Here is a 16892-nt window from a genome sequence, read left to right as displayed (position 1 = left end):
TTAGTTACTGTAATTTAATTACTTTCCCCTTGAAAAAGTAAAGTAAGGGATTACTCTACACTCTACACTCTAAACAAAGCCGTAAAAATAGGGCACAATATACTGTATTAATATGAAAGGATTTTCCGTGTTCATTTTTTACGGTTGTTTTACCTGTATTTTACATTTGCACTGCATTACATTTGCATTTAGCATTAACTGGAAATGTCCGTAAAATAAAGGAAAATCGTACTGGTAATTTTCTGCCAGTACTTTATCTGTTTTTTTACGGGATTTTTTTTACAGTGTACCTTAAATGCATTGATGTGTCTTTCCTCAATGAAGGCTTTGTCTTTGCCTGTCAACACATGTTCTTTGGCATCATGTTCAGGATGCATTCTCTTTTTTCTTGGCATTTTAACTAAACAAGAACATAAAGAGTATACAGTCCCTATAAATGTCAGTTATATCATATCAGTTATATTATGTAATAAGTAAACTGCATTAGCGCAAGGTGTCAGACTAATAATACATATATTACAAATATACATATACAATATATCATTAAGTGTGCTTTAGGTTCGGTTAATTTTTTTTAAATATCCCTATATCATACTAAAATATTAATTCATACATTCAGCTAACCAAGTTGTTTATTAAGAAACTGGGTAACACTTTAGTTTAGAGACCAATTCTCACTATTAATAGTTATTAATAGCTTATTTGTAAGTTGCTTTGGATAAAAGCGTCTGCTTAATGACTAAATGTAAATTAATTAGCATGCTAATTATTCGAATATTGGCTGTTTATTAGTACTTATAAAACACATATTCTGCAATCTGCATGATCATATTCTAACGTTATAATGATCATATTATAGCGTTACAATACCTAAACCTAACAACTAACTTATCACACTATTAAAACGCACCAAATTAGGAGTTTATTGAGGCAAAAGTCGTAGTAAATGGTTTGTTAATAGCAAGAATTGGACCTTAAAATAAAGTGTGACCCATATGAGTAACTTGCCTGCCTTATTTAATTGTTTAAGCCCAATTATCCATCTAATTAAACTGTAAATCCATTCACTCATGCAATCACGACGACCAGGTTCATTAACTAAACCGTATTACATTGTCTATGAACCATTTGTGAATATATTTGTACCAAACATATAAGTTAACTTGTAGAAAAACAACTTGAAGACTATATTGATGCCGTAGGCCACAATCATCATTACCAATACACGAATATGGAATGTAACCTATCTTACAAAACGTGTTACTAAGGTAAAATTATCTACAAATAAGCATAACTTAAACTTACCTTTACGCGTAAAGATGTTTTCCATGTAAAATGAAGATATTCGCAGGAGTTTTGTTCATTCAGTCATCAACGACGTTGCCTGAACGTCCGCGTAGGTTTGACTGACATCGAAAGCAGCCAATCGCTGAACAGAATGTGTTCAACCAATGAAACGCGCTCATTGACGGCTGAAATGTGTGTGGCGCTGCAATACCACGGAATGTTCGATAGAGGGAGATTATACACTCTGAGCAAACACTGGCACACACTGAAAAACCGGTATAACGTGCATATTAGGACATATTGAGAAAACGCGGGAAGTGGTTGGTGGGAAGCTCTTAAGCCTGTTTATGGCGCGCGACTTATGAGGACATCAGCCGTGTCCTTTCAGTTACGTTGTGTCCTCACAGAGTCGGTATGTATTCAGGTAAAATGTCCCCATTATCAGGTGGCACCAACGCACACACACACACACACACACACACACACACACACACACACACACACACACACACACACACACGCACGCACGCACACACACACACACACACACACGCGCACACACACGCACACACGCGCACACACACGCACACACGCGCACACACGCGCACGCACGCGCGCGCACGCACGCACACACACACACACACACATCATTTTGCTAATGGGATGTTGTTTTTAAAAACTACATAACTCATATGTGAAATTCTGTCTTGATCTTCATCTGTTTCTGTATGTGTGAATGTTGTTTCTTACAGAACATCGAGCTGAAGGTGGAGGTGGAAAGTTTAAAACAAGAGCTGCTGGAAAAACAACAACTGCTGGATAAAGCTCTGTATGTCTCTCTCTCAATAAATAAGACACTCTCTGTTGAGTCAGGACAAATGTCAAATAAAAGTATACTGATATCTGCTACATAATACACACACACAGTGAGTGGAAATGCTTTTGACTATTTGCATTTACAGATACGCTTTTTTCCTTTGCAAGAGTGAGGAAAACAATAAAGTGATCCATCATAGAGAGGCAATAATGTGTTAAACAAAGTAACAACGTTTCTACATTTGAAATTGTAAACACATGCTGATAGTGATGAAGTGATGTGATGTGTGACAGGCGAACAGCGGAGACTTTAACCAATCACAATGAGGCAGAGCTTCAGCGCCGGTGTGAAGAGAGACAGCAGGAGATTGATCACATGCAGCAGGTGTTGGAGACCAAGATACACATACTGCAGGAGGTACAGCACACAATCACAAATGTTAAAATACAGACAAGTTTGTGGGATGGTTAGGTTTATCATTGTCTATAGTATATATATGTATATATATATATATGTGTGTCTGCTGTGCGTGTTGAGGCTCGACCTGATTTTGCCAAGTGGTTGATGTCCTCAGGACAACATATTTTGTTGACCTAAGGACAACATTTTTATAAATACAACCTAAACCCACACCAAACCCCAACCCTAACCATAACTTACCCCTAAAATCAGCGGGAAATAATAAGTGAAAAACAATGGTCAAGAAGCACCTAATCCTGGTTGGAAGATTAAATTTAAAATAAACAGTAACCTTATTTCTGAAATCTGATTGGATGATTTAAATGTTGTCCCAGGGTCAACACGATGTTGTCCTAAGGACATCAACCACTTGGCAAAAACAGGAGAGCCGCGTGTTGAGGGTGCTGATGATGATTGTGATCTCTGTCTGACTGAACCTTCCTCTCAGCATCCTACAGTTACCATGGAGTCAGATTTTAAAGAGACATCTGGAGACAAGCGCTCTCAATCTGATGAAGATGAAGACAGAGACAGAGCGAGGTGAGACGGAAACACACAGAGAGAGAGAGAGAGAGAGAGAGAGAGAGAGAGAGAGAGAGAGAAAGCAATGAGCGTCTGGATCAAAATATTCCAGTCACCCAGCAAACCTTTTACACTGTATACTGTATGTCAGTGAACAACACACAGGGTAGAATCCTCCACTGAGACATTTCAAATGAGTGAAGCCAGTGCTTCTAAAGCCCCTCAAACCATCAAATAAACAGTACAAAAGACCTGATTCAGAGCATCCTGAACCTACTTTGTACAAAAACAAACTAGCACAGCTAACAACAGCCAGCATCAGAACACTTTATTTGGATCAAACAAATCACAAAGTTAAAAAAGACAATGATCTGACCTATTGGACTGAAGACAGAATAAAGTACAGTGAAATACAAGCAAACACAGACAGAGACGGACAGATATCCACAGCACATCTGTAACCCAGAACAACACTTCATCATTCAGTGTCCTCACCATCAGGACCAGAGAAAGAAATCCGAAATGGGAAATCATTTGCACTGATTTTAGAGAATAATACACAACATATTCATTATTCGGCTAAAACACTATACAAATATGGTAAAGTTTTTTTCAAAAAGTCTGTTCTCTTTTAGGGTTAGGTTACAGTGTTTATAACTAGCTGTGGATAAAAACAAACAACAGAAGTCTATAGAATGTCCTCATTTAGAATTAAACTTGTGTGTGTGTGTAGTTTTATCCCAGTGGGGACTTACTGTAAACCTGAATACACACCGACTAATGGGTTTATAAATCATACAGAACAATATTTTTTGAAAATCTAAAAATGACCTTTAGGTTAAGGGGTCGGATATTATATATCAAATATACAGATGTCATTACACCTATGGACTGTCCCCACAGAGATAATAAAACATGTGTTTGTAGTTTTGGTTCCTTTCCACTGTTGCCATGTTGGCTTTTCACTGGGAGATTAGATGAACTTCTGTAAATTCCATTAAAATTGCTTTTATTTGGACGGTCTCTTTTTTTCTCAATACAGTTTTTTACAATCACTTTGGCACTAATTTCACAACCTTGACGTCATTTTTCTAAACTCTAGTCACAAAACTCAAAACGGTCATCACTTGTAACACAGGCTGTCCAATGTTCAAAACATTGCATTGTGCATTCATATCTTTAAAGACATCTTGCACTTGCACAATCATTGGTTCAAAAAACAAATTTATTGTGAAATACCATTGAAACGTTAATTTAGATCACCCACACACAAGCAACCGATAGTTTCACTGTGTCATTGTTTGTACAATCATTAAATATTGTAGTACAAAATAGGTGATACATGTTTTATTATGGTACTACATGTAAATACATCCCTGTAAAAGTAATGCAGTAGTAGAGAGAATACTACAGACACAGTGGAATCATTGAAGAAAATCTGAAATATATTGATGAAAAACAATACAGTACAATCACAACATAGGTTTATTTGAATCAAAGCAAAATAATTCGCAACGAAATAGAAAAGAAAAGACAGTACTGTAAAACATCAAATGCAGTGTTCCTCAACTTGCTTGCTTGTACTGTAAAAAGCAAAACATAGGAGTGATTACTGTACTTCTAAATTTTCATCAACTCGGTCTTGTGGATTTGGCCACAGGTTCTCATCTACACCACAATGGATGTTTTCATTAGCCAAACATCTTGGAGAAAACCTTGTTGGAAAACCCTGACACTGGTCTGCCATGATGTCATTGCATGCGTCATCCATGGCCTGGAGAAGAGTGACTTGTTCATGAGGGCACCTATCATAAACCTTCCATCTCCATGTGGAGAAAAATTCGTCAATCGGGTTAAGGAAAGGAGAGTATGGGGGTAAATGCAGGGTGGTAAATTGTGCATGGGCCTGAAACCATACTTGCAACCATATGAGCATGGTGGAACCTGACATTATCCCACACAATGACATAGGTCACGCCATCAGCTCCACAGACCTGATCAAGCTCATCAAGAAAGGTTACAAGGAGAGCTGCATTAAACGATCCAATACGAGGTCTGTGTCACACCACACCATCGTCTGATATAGTAATGTTGGCCCCACGTTGTCCAGGTACTTGGATGGTTGCTCGCTGGCCAATGCAATTCCGACCTCTCCTCCTGGTCTTGGCCAGGTTAAAGCCTGCCTCATCCAAATATATGAATTCGTGATGGTTGTCATCAGCATCCAGCTCCATCACCCTCTAAATATACATTTTGGAAAGAGATTTACTGATTACTGTACAATGTAGAATTTTTAGGGAATTTTACAACAGCCATCTTGAAACTGAACATACCTGAACATACTCAGTCCTCATTTGCTTCACTCTGTCTGCATTTCTTTCAAAAGGCACACGGTATAGTTGTTTTAAAGACACCTGGTGCCTTTTCAGCATGTGTGCAATAGTCGGCAAACTTATGGATTCCACATTGTTAAACATGTCTTCATTGTCCAAGATATGCTGGCTAATTTCTGTGAGGCGAATATAATTTCTGGCCCGAACCAAATGGACCGCAACCTGCTCTTGTTGGTCAGTCAGAATTTTGCCTCTGCCTCCCCTATTTGGCCTAGTCTCAATTCTACAGGGAACATTACAGTAAGAAGACACTTGGTCGCATCACGTACTCTGTGATACACATTGGTATGTGGTCATTTGACAGTTGAGAGTAGCATAATGTTTAGTGCATGCTGACAACTTACCGGTTCTCATTGTGGAAAGTTCTGATTATTGAGGCCACGGTTGACCTTCTGAGGTTTGGTTGAATCATTGTAGCTGCCTCAGTCATTGTCATCCCATGATTTATGACATAGTCTACAACTATTGCTATTTCATTGGACACTCTTTGTTGTTGGTGTTGCTGTTGCTAACGCTGTCTTGGTCCGTGGCGTTGTCCTCTACCACGTTCCCCCACACCTCTCAAACGAGGCCCACGACCACCTCTCAGAAGGAGTGCTTGTCCCCTGCCATTCCTTTGACCAACACGTCTTCCTCGTCTTCCTCCTACCACTGCTTGACCTCTATTGTGACCTGGATCACCTGCCGGCTCCATGTTACGTATCGCTATGTTGTTGCAAGTGGATCCCAATCAATTTTTTATATACTCGTTCCACAATGTGAACTCAATCATCAGTAACGAGTTGGCAGAATTGGACAAGCAGTTACAAGGGCCTGCATCCATACAGTGCAGTACTGTCAATACTGTAAATATTCTGAAAAGGTGGTACTATGGATGTAATATTTCATCATCATTCTTTACGTATCAGACGCCGTTTCTATGGTCCCATAGAAATAGTGTAATAATGTAATAATGTAGTGTAGCTGGTTCATGCTCCACGCTAATTGGTGACAATGAATCTCGTTATCTTGAAACTTTCATGATCTAAACATGGAATATTGTTTGTTGTTTTAAGAGTAATGCAACAGTTACTTATCATTTTGAGCAGTTGTATCAATTGATAGTTGGGTCATTGTAATGAAATGAATAGACACTCATCTGAAATGTAATGTGTGAATTGCCTTTTTAAGTAGTAGTACTTTGATGTTAAGTTGTGTCATATAGAACAGGTGATTTTTGTTAAATGAACAAATGATCTTAGTTTTATGTGTATTGTATCCAAGCAATTGAAAAAAGTGTTAAGAGTTTTGAAAAATGTGCATTTTGATCATTGGTTGTGAGTTTTGTGTCTAGAGTTTTGAAAAATGGCGTCAAGGTTCTGAAATTAGTGCCAATGTGATTGTAAAAAACTAATAGCATGTAGGGTTAGGTATTCTTCTCTTTACATTTCATTTTCCTCTCTTGGGTTTTCTTTGATCTGTAAAGCGGCTTTGAAACAATGCAACATTGTAAAAGCGCTATAGAAATAAACTTTAATTGAGCTGTGTGTGTGCAGAATCGAGGAGTTGACCGCTGCTGTGTGCTGTAAAGAGCGAGTTATCCAAGAACTGACGGAGGAGAGAAAAGACCTGAGAGAGAGAGTGAGACAGATGGAAGATCAACTGCAGCAGCTGTCTAACTCTCTGCTGCAGAAAGAGAGAGACGCTCAGGTCTGTGTGTGTGTGTGTGTGTGTATGTGTGTGTCTGTTTCTCTCTCTGTCTGTGTTGTGTGTGTGTGTGTGTCTGTGTGTGTGTGTGCGTGTGTGTGCATGCGTGTGCGTGTGTGTGTGTGTGGGGGGGGGGGAGGGTAAACCCTACGGTATGGGGACAAAATGTCCCCACAAAGATGGCAATATCCAAAACCCTTGTCCTTGTGGGGACATTTTTTGGTCCCCATGAGGAAACAAGCTTATAAATCATACAGAATGAACTTTTGTGAAAATGTAAAAGAGCAGACAGTTGTGTGTGATTTGTTAGGGTTAGGGGGAGGGAATATGAGATACAGTTTGTACAGTATAAACACCATTGTGTCTATGAATGTCCCCATAAAACATGGAAACACAACGTGTGTGTGTGCATGTTTGTGTGAAGGTCTGGTTTAAGCTTTAGGTTTATCTCTCTGGTCCGGTTTCACAGGCAAGACTTAAAGCTAGTCTCAGACTAAAATGAATGGTTGTATTAACTGAAAATAACTTACCCTGACATATCTTGAAAATTAATCAGTGCCATTTTTGGTCTCAAGATGCACACCAGTCATGATTTTTTCTAAGGCAGTTTTATAAAAGTGACTTAAATATCTTGATTGAACTAAGGCATAGTCCTGGGCTTAAGCTAATCATTGTCTGTGAAACAGGGGCTCAGTTGTATAATGTGTAGTTTCATAGATTTTTCTTTGTTTGTTTAGTTTTATCAGGAGGAGTTGGGTCTTGACAGGCTGCGTGTGCAACAAGAGATGCAGGTACGTGTGTGTGTGTGTGTGTGTGTGATTTAGATCTGATGAAAGTTCTTTCAGGTGTGAATCTGTATATATGATGTGTGGATGGCATTTTTAAAGACACTGGATCAGTGTTGATCTGTTCTCCAGAGACACAACTGCTTCGTCTCACTGGTGTTGATCAACAACAGGCATCTGTCTGACATTATGCTGTTTAAAATATGAATATTCTCATACAGATATAACCCTTAAAGCAACATTTCAGACTAACATTTTTTTTTATAAAGGTTTAAATTAGATGAAGATTAGTCTTTTCTCAACTTTTATTATTTATTATTTATTGAGTCAGCTCGAGCTGTGAGAGTCTGCTTTATTGTCAATTCTGCCACATGTACAGTACACGGAATAAAAAATAGATTATTATATGGTATATGTAAATGCAACTATTACAGGCAGGAAATGTGACGTGATTTACTGTAAGGGAACATAGTGCACATGAAAAACCACAGATGTAGAGTCACAGCGTCCTCTGCTGGAGTACATGATTCACTGTTATTGTCAAATTAATTTAATAGAAAACAATCGAGGTCTGCATGATTTCAGGATCGACAGGTAAGTAAATGAATGATAATAAATGTGTTTGTGTGGTTTATGAGCTCTCTCTGTTTTTTTATTGTAAATCAGTATGATGGAATATGCAAAACAGCAGCAGAGAGGTGAACACCCCGAGACACTGAGACACACAAGCTTTTACTGTCACATCTATACTGTGTGTGTGTGTGTGTCTGTGCATGTGTGTGTGTATGTGTGGGAAGGGTAAACCCTACGGTACGGGGACAAAAGGTCCCCACAAAGATGGCAATATCCAAAACCCTTGTCCTTGTGGGGACATTTTTTGGTTCCCATGAGTACACAAGCTTATAAATCATACAGAATGAACTTTTGTGAAAATGTAAAAGAGCAGACAGTTGTGTGTGATTGTTAGGGTTAGGGGTAGGGAATATTATATACAGTTTCTACAGTATAAAAACCATTGCGTGTATGAAATGTCCCCATAAAACATGGAAACCCAACATGTGTGTGTGTGCGTGCGTGTGCGTTCATCTCAGCTGTATGTTTAATGCAATGAAGAATGAATTAAAAACAGAATTCAGACTTCAGATGTGGTCACTGTTGTGTTTGTGTACTGAACTGGGAGAGTCTCTGAGAGCGTTTGTCTCTTTCATACTCCTTGTGTTTTTGTGTTTGCATAGACATCAGCTGCAGCTGAAGATGAAAGTCTCACATCTGTGACAGCAGTTTGATGTTTTGTAAAGCACAATATGTATTGTGAAAGCCCTATACAAATAAGAAATGACTAATGCACACAGTCACGCAAGTGTAGTGACTGACATTAAACTCTTTGGAAGAGCACGCACGCGCACGCACGCACGCACGCACGCACACACACACGCTATAAATTCTATATTATTAAGGACCTCTCAGATAATTATCCTGTTATTTAAATTATTTACAATTTTTCTCTCAACTCCACACAACCCTTGTTCACAGTAGTCGGATCAGGTATGAAGCACAACATGAATGATGTCACAGATCATAGTAAGAATATATTTTCACTGGTGTCTTTGACATTAATAACATATTATCACTGCAAATTTGAACTGGACGAACTGTCGATTTTCATCATAATAATGTCGATGTGAATCATAATTCGTCGTGATATCAGAGACGCGCGTCATTTCACCTGCTCGTCTCACGCTACTGAATCCTGTTCATACAGGGGCGCGTGGAGAGACCGACAGGCTTCACGTGACATATATAAGACATTAGCATTGTGAATAAACGCAAGCTTTAATGTTATATGAAGTAAATAACATAATAATAATTTTCTTTGGCTTCTAACATATCAGTCAGCGGATTAATAATATCAGTGCGCGTGAAGATGAATGATCCCCCTCCCTCCCGCGTCTGATGGTTCGCGCCGCGCTGCAGCTCTATGTCGTGTTTAAAATCGGAAGTGCTGCGAGCGCGCTGTTACATTATCGAACGTGACGCCGCGGCTGATACAGTGGAGTGATACCGCCGGTGGCATCGCTGCTGTTTGTCCTCGGTAATGAAATCGTGCGTCGCGTGGCAAAGGACATCAGGATGCGTTTTTCTGCTGAGACGCACGCAATAACGCGAATGGCGCGTTTGTCTGTTCGTCTCGTTGACGTTTGAGAGCATCAGAATGTCTCGCGCAGCGCAGAGTTTCAGGATTATGACTCATGTCTGACACACACACACGGACTGGCATCTGTGTAAGATCACCGACCTCAATCAATGTACATGCAGTTGATTTTTTTAACCTCTGCTGTTGGTAGAAATAAAAGTCTTTTCACTTGCGTTGGTTGTATTTTCTATCAAAGGACAGGGGTTTCGGTTACTACAGTTTTAAAACTAGTGAAAATGAAGGAGGTGTGTCGCATCTGTGCTCGTGAGCTGTGTGGTAACCAGAGGCGATGGATCTTTCATCCGGCTTCCAAACTAAACCTGCAGGTGCTCCTGTCCTATGCGCTGTGCTGCGACATGCAGCGAGACGGCCGCTGCGAATTCATCTGCAGCAAGTGCTCTTTCATGCTGGAGCGCATGTACCGCTTTGACACGGTTATCGCCCGTGTGGAGGCGCTGTCCATTGAGCGGTTGCACAGACTCCTGCAGGAGAAAGAGCGTCTGCGCCAGTGCATTAGCGTGCTTTATCGCAAAAACAATCGCTATTTGACGGGTGGGATGGCGACGCGCACGGTGGACGATGCAAAGTACAGTGATCTTCTGCAGGATGACCTGGTGTACTCCATGTACGAGTCGTGGGTGGACAACGAGGACCAGATGCCCGAGTGCATCCACGTTTCTCAGTGTCCAGCATCAGACGTGTCCCTCCGTTCACGAAGGTGCAGAGTTTGCAGAGCGTTACGCGTGGCCGACTCAGACTACGAGGCCGTGTGTAAGGTGCCCAGGAAGGTGGCGAGGAGCGTGTCCTGCGGCCCGTCGACACGCTACTCAACGAGCCGCATGGCAAGCGTGTGTGGCGAGGAGCAGGTGCTGGAACGAGAGAGGCAGCGTGCGATATCACGGTCGTCGGATGGTGACGGGACGCACAGAGGCCGCGAGGGCTCCGCCGCATCGGTGGAATCTCTGGAGAAGACCCTGAATGCTTCGCCACCCGAACGTCTCCAGGATGATGAAGAAATGGGCAGGAAAGAGGAAAACAACCCAAGCTCAGACTCTGAGGATCACGTGGAGGCTGTTGCGCTGGCGTTGTCTCTAGTTCGGAAATGTGCTCACAGACCAGTCCGGAGCCCTCGTGGCAGTAAGCTCCCTGTTTTGATAAAGACCGGGTTTTTTAATGAAGGAACTCATGAGGACGGCTCAGATCAGATCTTCAGAAGCCTGTTTGATGACACAGACTGTCTGCTCGTAGAACCGAAACTGCCGCGGATTCGACTGGATACAGTGTCAGAACTGGCCCGGGCTGAGGAGCTGTGGCACGATGAGTACATGACCTTGTGTGTCCGCAAGTTTCCAAAGGTGAAGTGTTTTTATGTCGCACCTGTAAAGTTAGGGCTCAGATATTCCTAACTCACCAGAGGCGCATCTAGAACAACCGACTCAACTGTTTCAACAACGCTTCCAGTATCCAGAGCTAGAAAACACACGCACGCACGCACGCACACACACACACACGTGTTGAGATTGATTCTGCCGTCAGTGTGAAGACACTTCAGTGTGTGTTAACAGTTAATAAAGAGAATACTGAACTACTCATGTCACACTGCATACGTGCGGTCAGATCTACACAATCATCTACTGTCTTTAGCACGTGTTGTCCTCACAAGAGTCATTTCAAACACTTCAACACAGTTTCACACCAGTCGCTGAATTATTCTCTGTTTAACCCAAAGATGCCTTAAATAGGTTAACATGGAGATGGTGCAATCACTGTTGGCCTAGATCTGTCACAAAGCCCTGCAAACTCACACACGCACACACGCACAGCGACGGCTGATGTCAGGTTTTTTGGGGTTAATGGAGTGAGAGGATCTACCCTCCGGCTCTCGGATGACCTCTGAATTCTGTTGTGTTTATTAGTGATGAATGTGTGTGTTTCAGAGTCTGATGGAGGAGCAGCAGTCGCAGTTGAATCAGTACGAATGCGCTGCTGGTCAGTGTGTCAGTGACCTGCAGAAAGCGCAGCTGCAGGTTCACTCGCTGCAGATGAAGATCCATGAAAGGGAGGATGCCAACAAGGTTGAGGATCTACTTCACTTTTTTATTTCTTTTTACAAACAGATTGAGCTGTTTTATTGATTGTCCGAGGAAATAAAGACCATGGGTCTCATTCACTAAGCATGCGTACACACATTTGTGCGTGAAACCTGCGTACAAACGTTTTCACGAACAAATCTTGATTCTGTAAATCTTTCGTTCTAAAATGTATTCTAAATATAAGAAGAAAAAAAACAGCTGAAAGCACACGCACGCAAAAATCTAGTGCGTTAGATTATAGCTCTGCGATCTTTCTCTGAGTAACAGTGCTTTTACAGCCGGCTAACGAGAACTCTGTAAACTGCGTGTCTGTATAAAAGGTGTTTTATTGCGCATGAACTGATTTTGAGGACTGCGCACTTGGAATTACTTGCAAAAGTGCGTCTGTAGACAGCGTCACATGGTGTTGCCTGAAGTAAAACTTGTGCTGCCTTCACATGCTCTCGGAACGTTGATAATTCCCACTTCTGATGTCAGGATTCTGAGCTGGTTGTGTTCAGGTGCTTTGTTGTGGGAAAGAATGGAGGATGCCAGATTCATGCTTGCGTGTGTCTTGGGAAAATGTTATATGGTAATAGTTTTCAACCCTACTGTATAGTTTGAGTAGTCAGCTTGCAGACTATTCTGGAATATTGGTGAAATACGTGCTATTTTCGCAGATGTTGAAAACTAATAAATGGTTATTCACAAAGTGACCATCTGTCCCAGCTCCATCTCAAGAGCAAAGACGGACTACTTGTCACATTAATGCTAAATTTACAATACTTAGTATTTAATGCTAAACTTACATCACGTGACAGCAGTTTGAAGTTAAAGCTGCACTCAGTTACATTATGCCATTACTATTTATAAAACTAATAAATCATATGTGTCACGGCCCATCTGCCATGTTGATTGTGTAAGGTCCGCCCATCTCGGGAACTCGGGTCTCAAAATTATTTCCCAACTTCCCAGTGGGAAACGCGACACCAGAGAGCGTTCATGTGCAGTTCTTACCTTCCGAAAGTCATATTTCTGATAATTCCGATAGCACGTGTGAAGGCAGCATTAAGTGATGACAGGTGGTCAAGGAAAAGTGAGGTGGAAAGCCCTAATATGGAGATGTTTTATGCAAATGACTAAACTTCTGCACTCGGCCGCTCATTTAGATTCACTAACATTAGGTCGAGGTTAAGAACAAATTCATGTGTGTACACGTGTTGTGAATTAGGTGGAAGGTTTCCGTGAGAAGTTCAAGTGTGCGTCTAAATACGAAAAATCTACACAATTATTGGTGAATGAGACCCATTGATCTGTGGAGCTGAAGCTGGAATGTTTGGAATGGATTTGAAAAGAACTTAAAGTATAGGAACAAACATGAAACTTAAAACTCTTTAGGCCAAAAAAGTTTCTTGTTAAATGTGTGTTGTTTATGTTTACTGGGGTGAAGAAGCTGCAAGAGAAACTGTGTGAAATGGAAACAGAGCTGCGGTCCATCAGACAGACCGCACAGAACCAAGAGAGAACCCTCCAGAACCTGACAGACAGCTTGACTACTAAAGACTCGGAGGTGAATACACACATTTTGTTTTCCACAATCACTCGAATGAACACCAGCATTCTTGCCTTCTGTTTTCTTGTGTGTGTGCGTGTGTGTGTGTGGTTGTAGACTCAGGAGCTGCGTCAAGTTATTGAATGTCAGAACAGAACAATGAGCCAACTCAGAGAAACCCATCACAGCCACATGATGCAGGTACACACACACACACGCACACACACGCACGCACGCACGCACGCACGCACGCACGCACGCACGCACGCACACACACACGCACACACACACACACACACACACACGCACACAACTTTGGCTGCTTTTATTGGTCAAGGCCCGCCCAAAAGACAATATGACTGACAGGTGAAGCTACCAATCCAGTATAGTTTTGTGCTGCGTCATGTTTAGTGGCGTGGAAATGTCCCCACAATTACAGACCGATGTGCAACTAGTAAATCATTCATTCACGATCATCTCCAAATTTACTTTTACAATGGCACGCGTCTCCTAGAGCACCGGTTTAAACACACATGTAAATTACACGTAACTAAAGCAAACTAATGTAAGCATAAAACAGCTGTTTAGTAAGTTTTATGCATTAAAACAGAAAATACACAAAACCTACTTGGCAGAGAACAATAGCATTACTTACCATTGTACAACGGTGTGCACTTCGTCGACAGCCATGCCAATAAGATGTTCCCGGTAAACATTTGTTTGGCGCATATCTCTCCACTTTTTAACTCCAACAAGCAGTTTTGGAGAACCAAACACAAGACTAAACCGTCCAACTGCTATGTCAGCGTCTGTTCTTTCATCTTGGCCCACATATGCGGCGCATATCCCCTTCTCGTTGTGAGGTATTTTACTTGATCTTCCATAATAGATGTGAGAGGGCAAACAACAAGCAAAATTGTATCTCTATGGTACCCCTCCAAATTCTGGGAGACGGTCGGCCAGGCTTGAAAGATACGACTTTTCCCATATCCAGTCGGCAAACACGTTAAAACATCTCTTTTAGACTCCACTAAGTACCTCAAACAAAACTCTTGGACGTCTTTTAAAGAATCTATACTATGAACCTCGCATACTTTTAAAAAAGCAGCGTTTAGTCGGTCTTGATGAACGCTCATTGTCACTGATGTAACACGGAAGCTTTCTAATTCGATTGGACCGCTTTTTTTTTTTCCCCAGCGGACCGTTAAAGAACGCAACACACACGTCTCCTGGAAATTCTGTGGAATTTAACCAATCAGACAACAACTTCGAACTCGTTGAAGTGTTTCCAAAAAAGTGTGCCAAATGTATCAGACGTTCAGCCAACGGATCGTGGGCGTCTGAGGCTGAGACTACCTACCCCTAACCCTAACAATCACACACAACTGTCTGCTCTTTTACATTTTCACAAAAGTTCATTCTGTATGATTTATAAGTTTCCTCATGGGACCAAAAAATGTCCCCACAAGGACAAGGATTTTGGATATTGCCATCTTTGTGGGGACATTTTGTCCCCATACCGTAGGGTTTACCCCCCCCCCACACACACACGCACACACTGTTGGACTTAAAAGGCAGTCCTGCATGCTCAAAAATTTGCACGGAGACGTTCTCCAAAATTAAACAGAAGTTTTATTATCAGATGTAAAAAGGGTAACAAAGCTTTGGGTTGTCAGTCACTCTCCACACTCTCTCAAAAGCCAACAACCCAGATTATTCAAAAAACACACATATTTATTCAGTATTTGACGTCGTTCTCATCTTCTGACTCCTCCTTTCTCTCTGTGGAGCATTGCTCCCTAGCAACCAATCACCGTGAACCAGTCCATCTGACTTCGCCCTTCTTTGTCAGTTCCTGCAAAACAACATCTCCCACAACACATGCCCTACATCCTGTGGTCAGTCGCTAGTTTTGAGGAATGTTCCCCAGAGACAGTTTCTTTTTGGGGAGTGTTCCCTAGAGACAGTTTCTTGTGGCCGGACAACATACCAACATTCCCAACATTCTTTAGTAAAAAGAAAACACTCAATCATCTAATGCTTTTAATTATGTAGCGTTGTTTCTTAATCCTATGATTCATTAAAACACATCACAACTCATGATTATACTTAAAACAAATGCAGTGGATTGATTCATAACATTTCTTTTCTGTGTGACTCTTTGTGTGTGTGTGTGTGTGTGTGTGTTGACTTAGTTAGATTTATGATTTCACCCCCTCTCTTCCTGCATTCACTCTGCTTGTCACACACACTCTGTTTTTTTTCAGTAATTTTCAACTGAGTAAAATAGCAAGCACATGATAAAAGCACACAGCTTAATGATTTAATGAAAGAAAACACTTATTGATTATATTGATAATTAAATCATACTTTTAACTGAAAAATATGTCCACAATTCCCTCTCTTGACCTCGTAAGAGGTCACATATCCTCTTCACCTTACCATAGCACACACTCCTCTTGCTCCCATAGTAATACAATCCTGCTCTAGCCCATGTTCCTATTTGTGTCCCGTTATCTAACACTATCTGATTACACCAGTCACTACTTATTTCCCCTAGGTTATTTGTTGGTGAGTTACGTGTAATGTTAAAACATGTGTAATTTGCTCTCTGTGGTGTAAATGGTCCTGTCTTTGAACGGTTGGTAATTGGTGGGAATATTGTTGCTAATGTACTTCAATTTCTTGGATTTGCTTCTCTTGTCAAAGCTAACATGCAATCATATCCCCATTTGTCTCCAGGATGCAGTGGCGCTGGCTCCGTGTGTAGGCGGGGTCTTGCGTTAGCACAACCTACACAGTCATCTAATCCTTGCTCTCTGGCTGTGGTAATTATCCATTCCAGCCATAAATTGTTTTCCCCATACCCAGTAGCTTTCTCTATTATGTCTTCTGGTTTCAACTTGGTATAGTCAATTTCTACTACTTCATTTTTTGGATTTTTTACTGGTAATGTTTTCTTCTGGGATTCCGTTTGATTTGATTCGGTCACTACACTTATCTTGACAATGCCCATGCTATCTTTTCCCGTCTGATCCACCCCCAATATTAGATACACTGTCTTTTCTCTGGTTGCTGTCCCTGTTTTCTTAATATCCCTTATTTCGTTTACTGACAGTGTTATT

The 16892-nt window shown here is 41.2% G+C and overlaps 1 protein-coding gene across 6 annotated transcripts in view; it reads left to right on the top strand.

Annotated features, from left to right (window-relative positions):
- The first annotated feature begins 1952 nt into the window (after nt 1-1952).
- Nucleotides 1953-16892, top strand: part of LOC130549570 (myomegalin-like) — a 54994-nt gene continuing 40054 nt past the window's right edge. For 3 of the 6 annotated variants that reach the window (XM_057326812.1, XM_057326810.1, XM_057326811.1), the window contains exons 1-4: nt 9933-11498; nt 12081-12218; nt 13666-13785; nt 13885-13968. In XM_057326812.1, coding sequence (XP_057182795.1) covers nt 10254-11498; nt 12081-12218; nt 13666-13785; nt 13885-13968 — 1587 coding nt within the window. In that variant the 5' untranslated portion in view covers nt 9933-10253. Of the gene's footprint in view, nt 2117-2397; nt 2522-3011; nt 3104-7013; nt 7168-7901; nt 7956-9932; nt 11499-12080; nt 12219-13665; nt 13786-13884; nt 13969-16892 lie in introns of those variants that run through there. The other 3 variants (XM_057326814.1, XM_057326815.1, XM_057326813.1) reach the window with 3 other exon arrangements.

The sequence above is a fragment of the Triplophysa rosa genome, unplaced genomic scaffold (genome assembly GCF_024868665.1).
Source record: "Triplophysa rosa unplaced genomic scaffold, Trosa_1v2 scaffold138_ERROPOS95506, whole genome shotgun sequence".
NCBI classification, from domain to species: Eukaryota; Metazoa; Chordata; class Actinopteri; order Cypriniformes; family Nemacheilidae; genus Triplophysa; species Triplophysa rosa.
The sequence above is the reverse complement of the archived record's forward strand: the minus strand, read 5'-3'. Positions and strand labels throughout refer to the sequence as shown.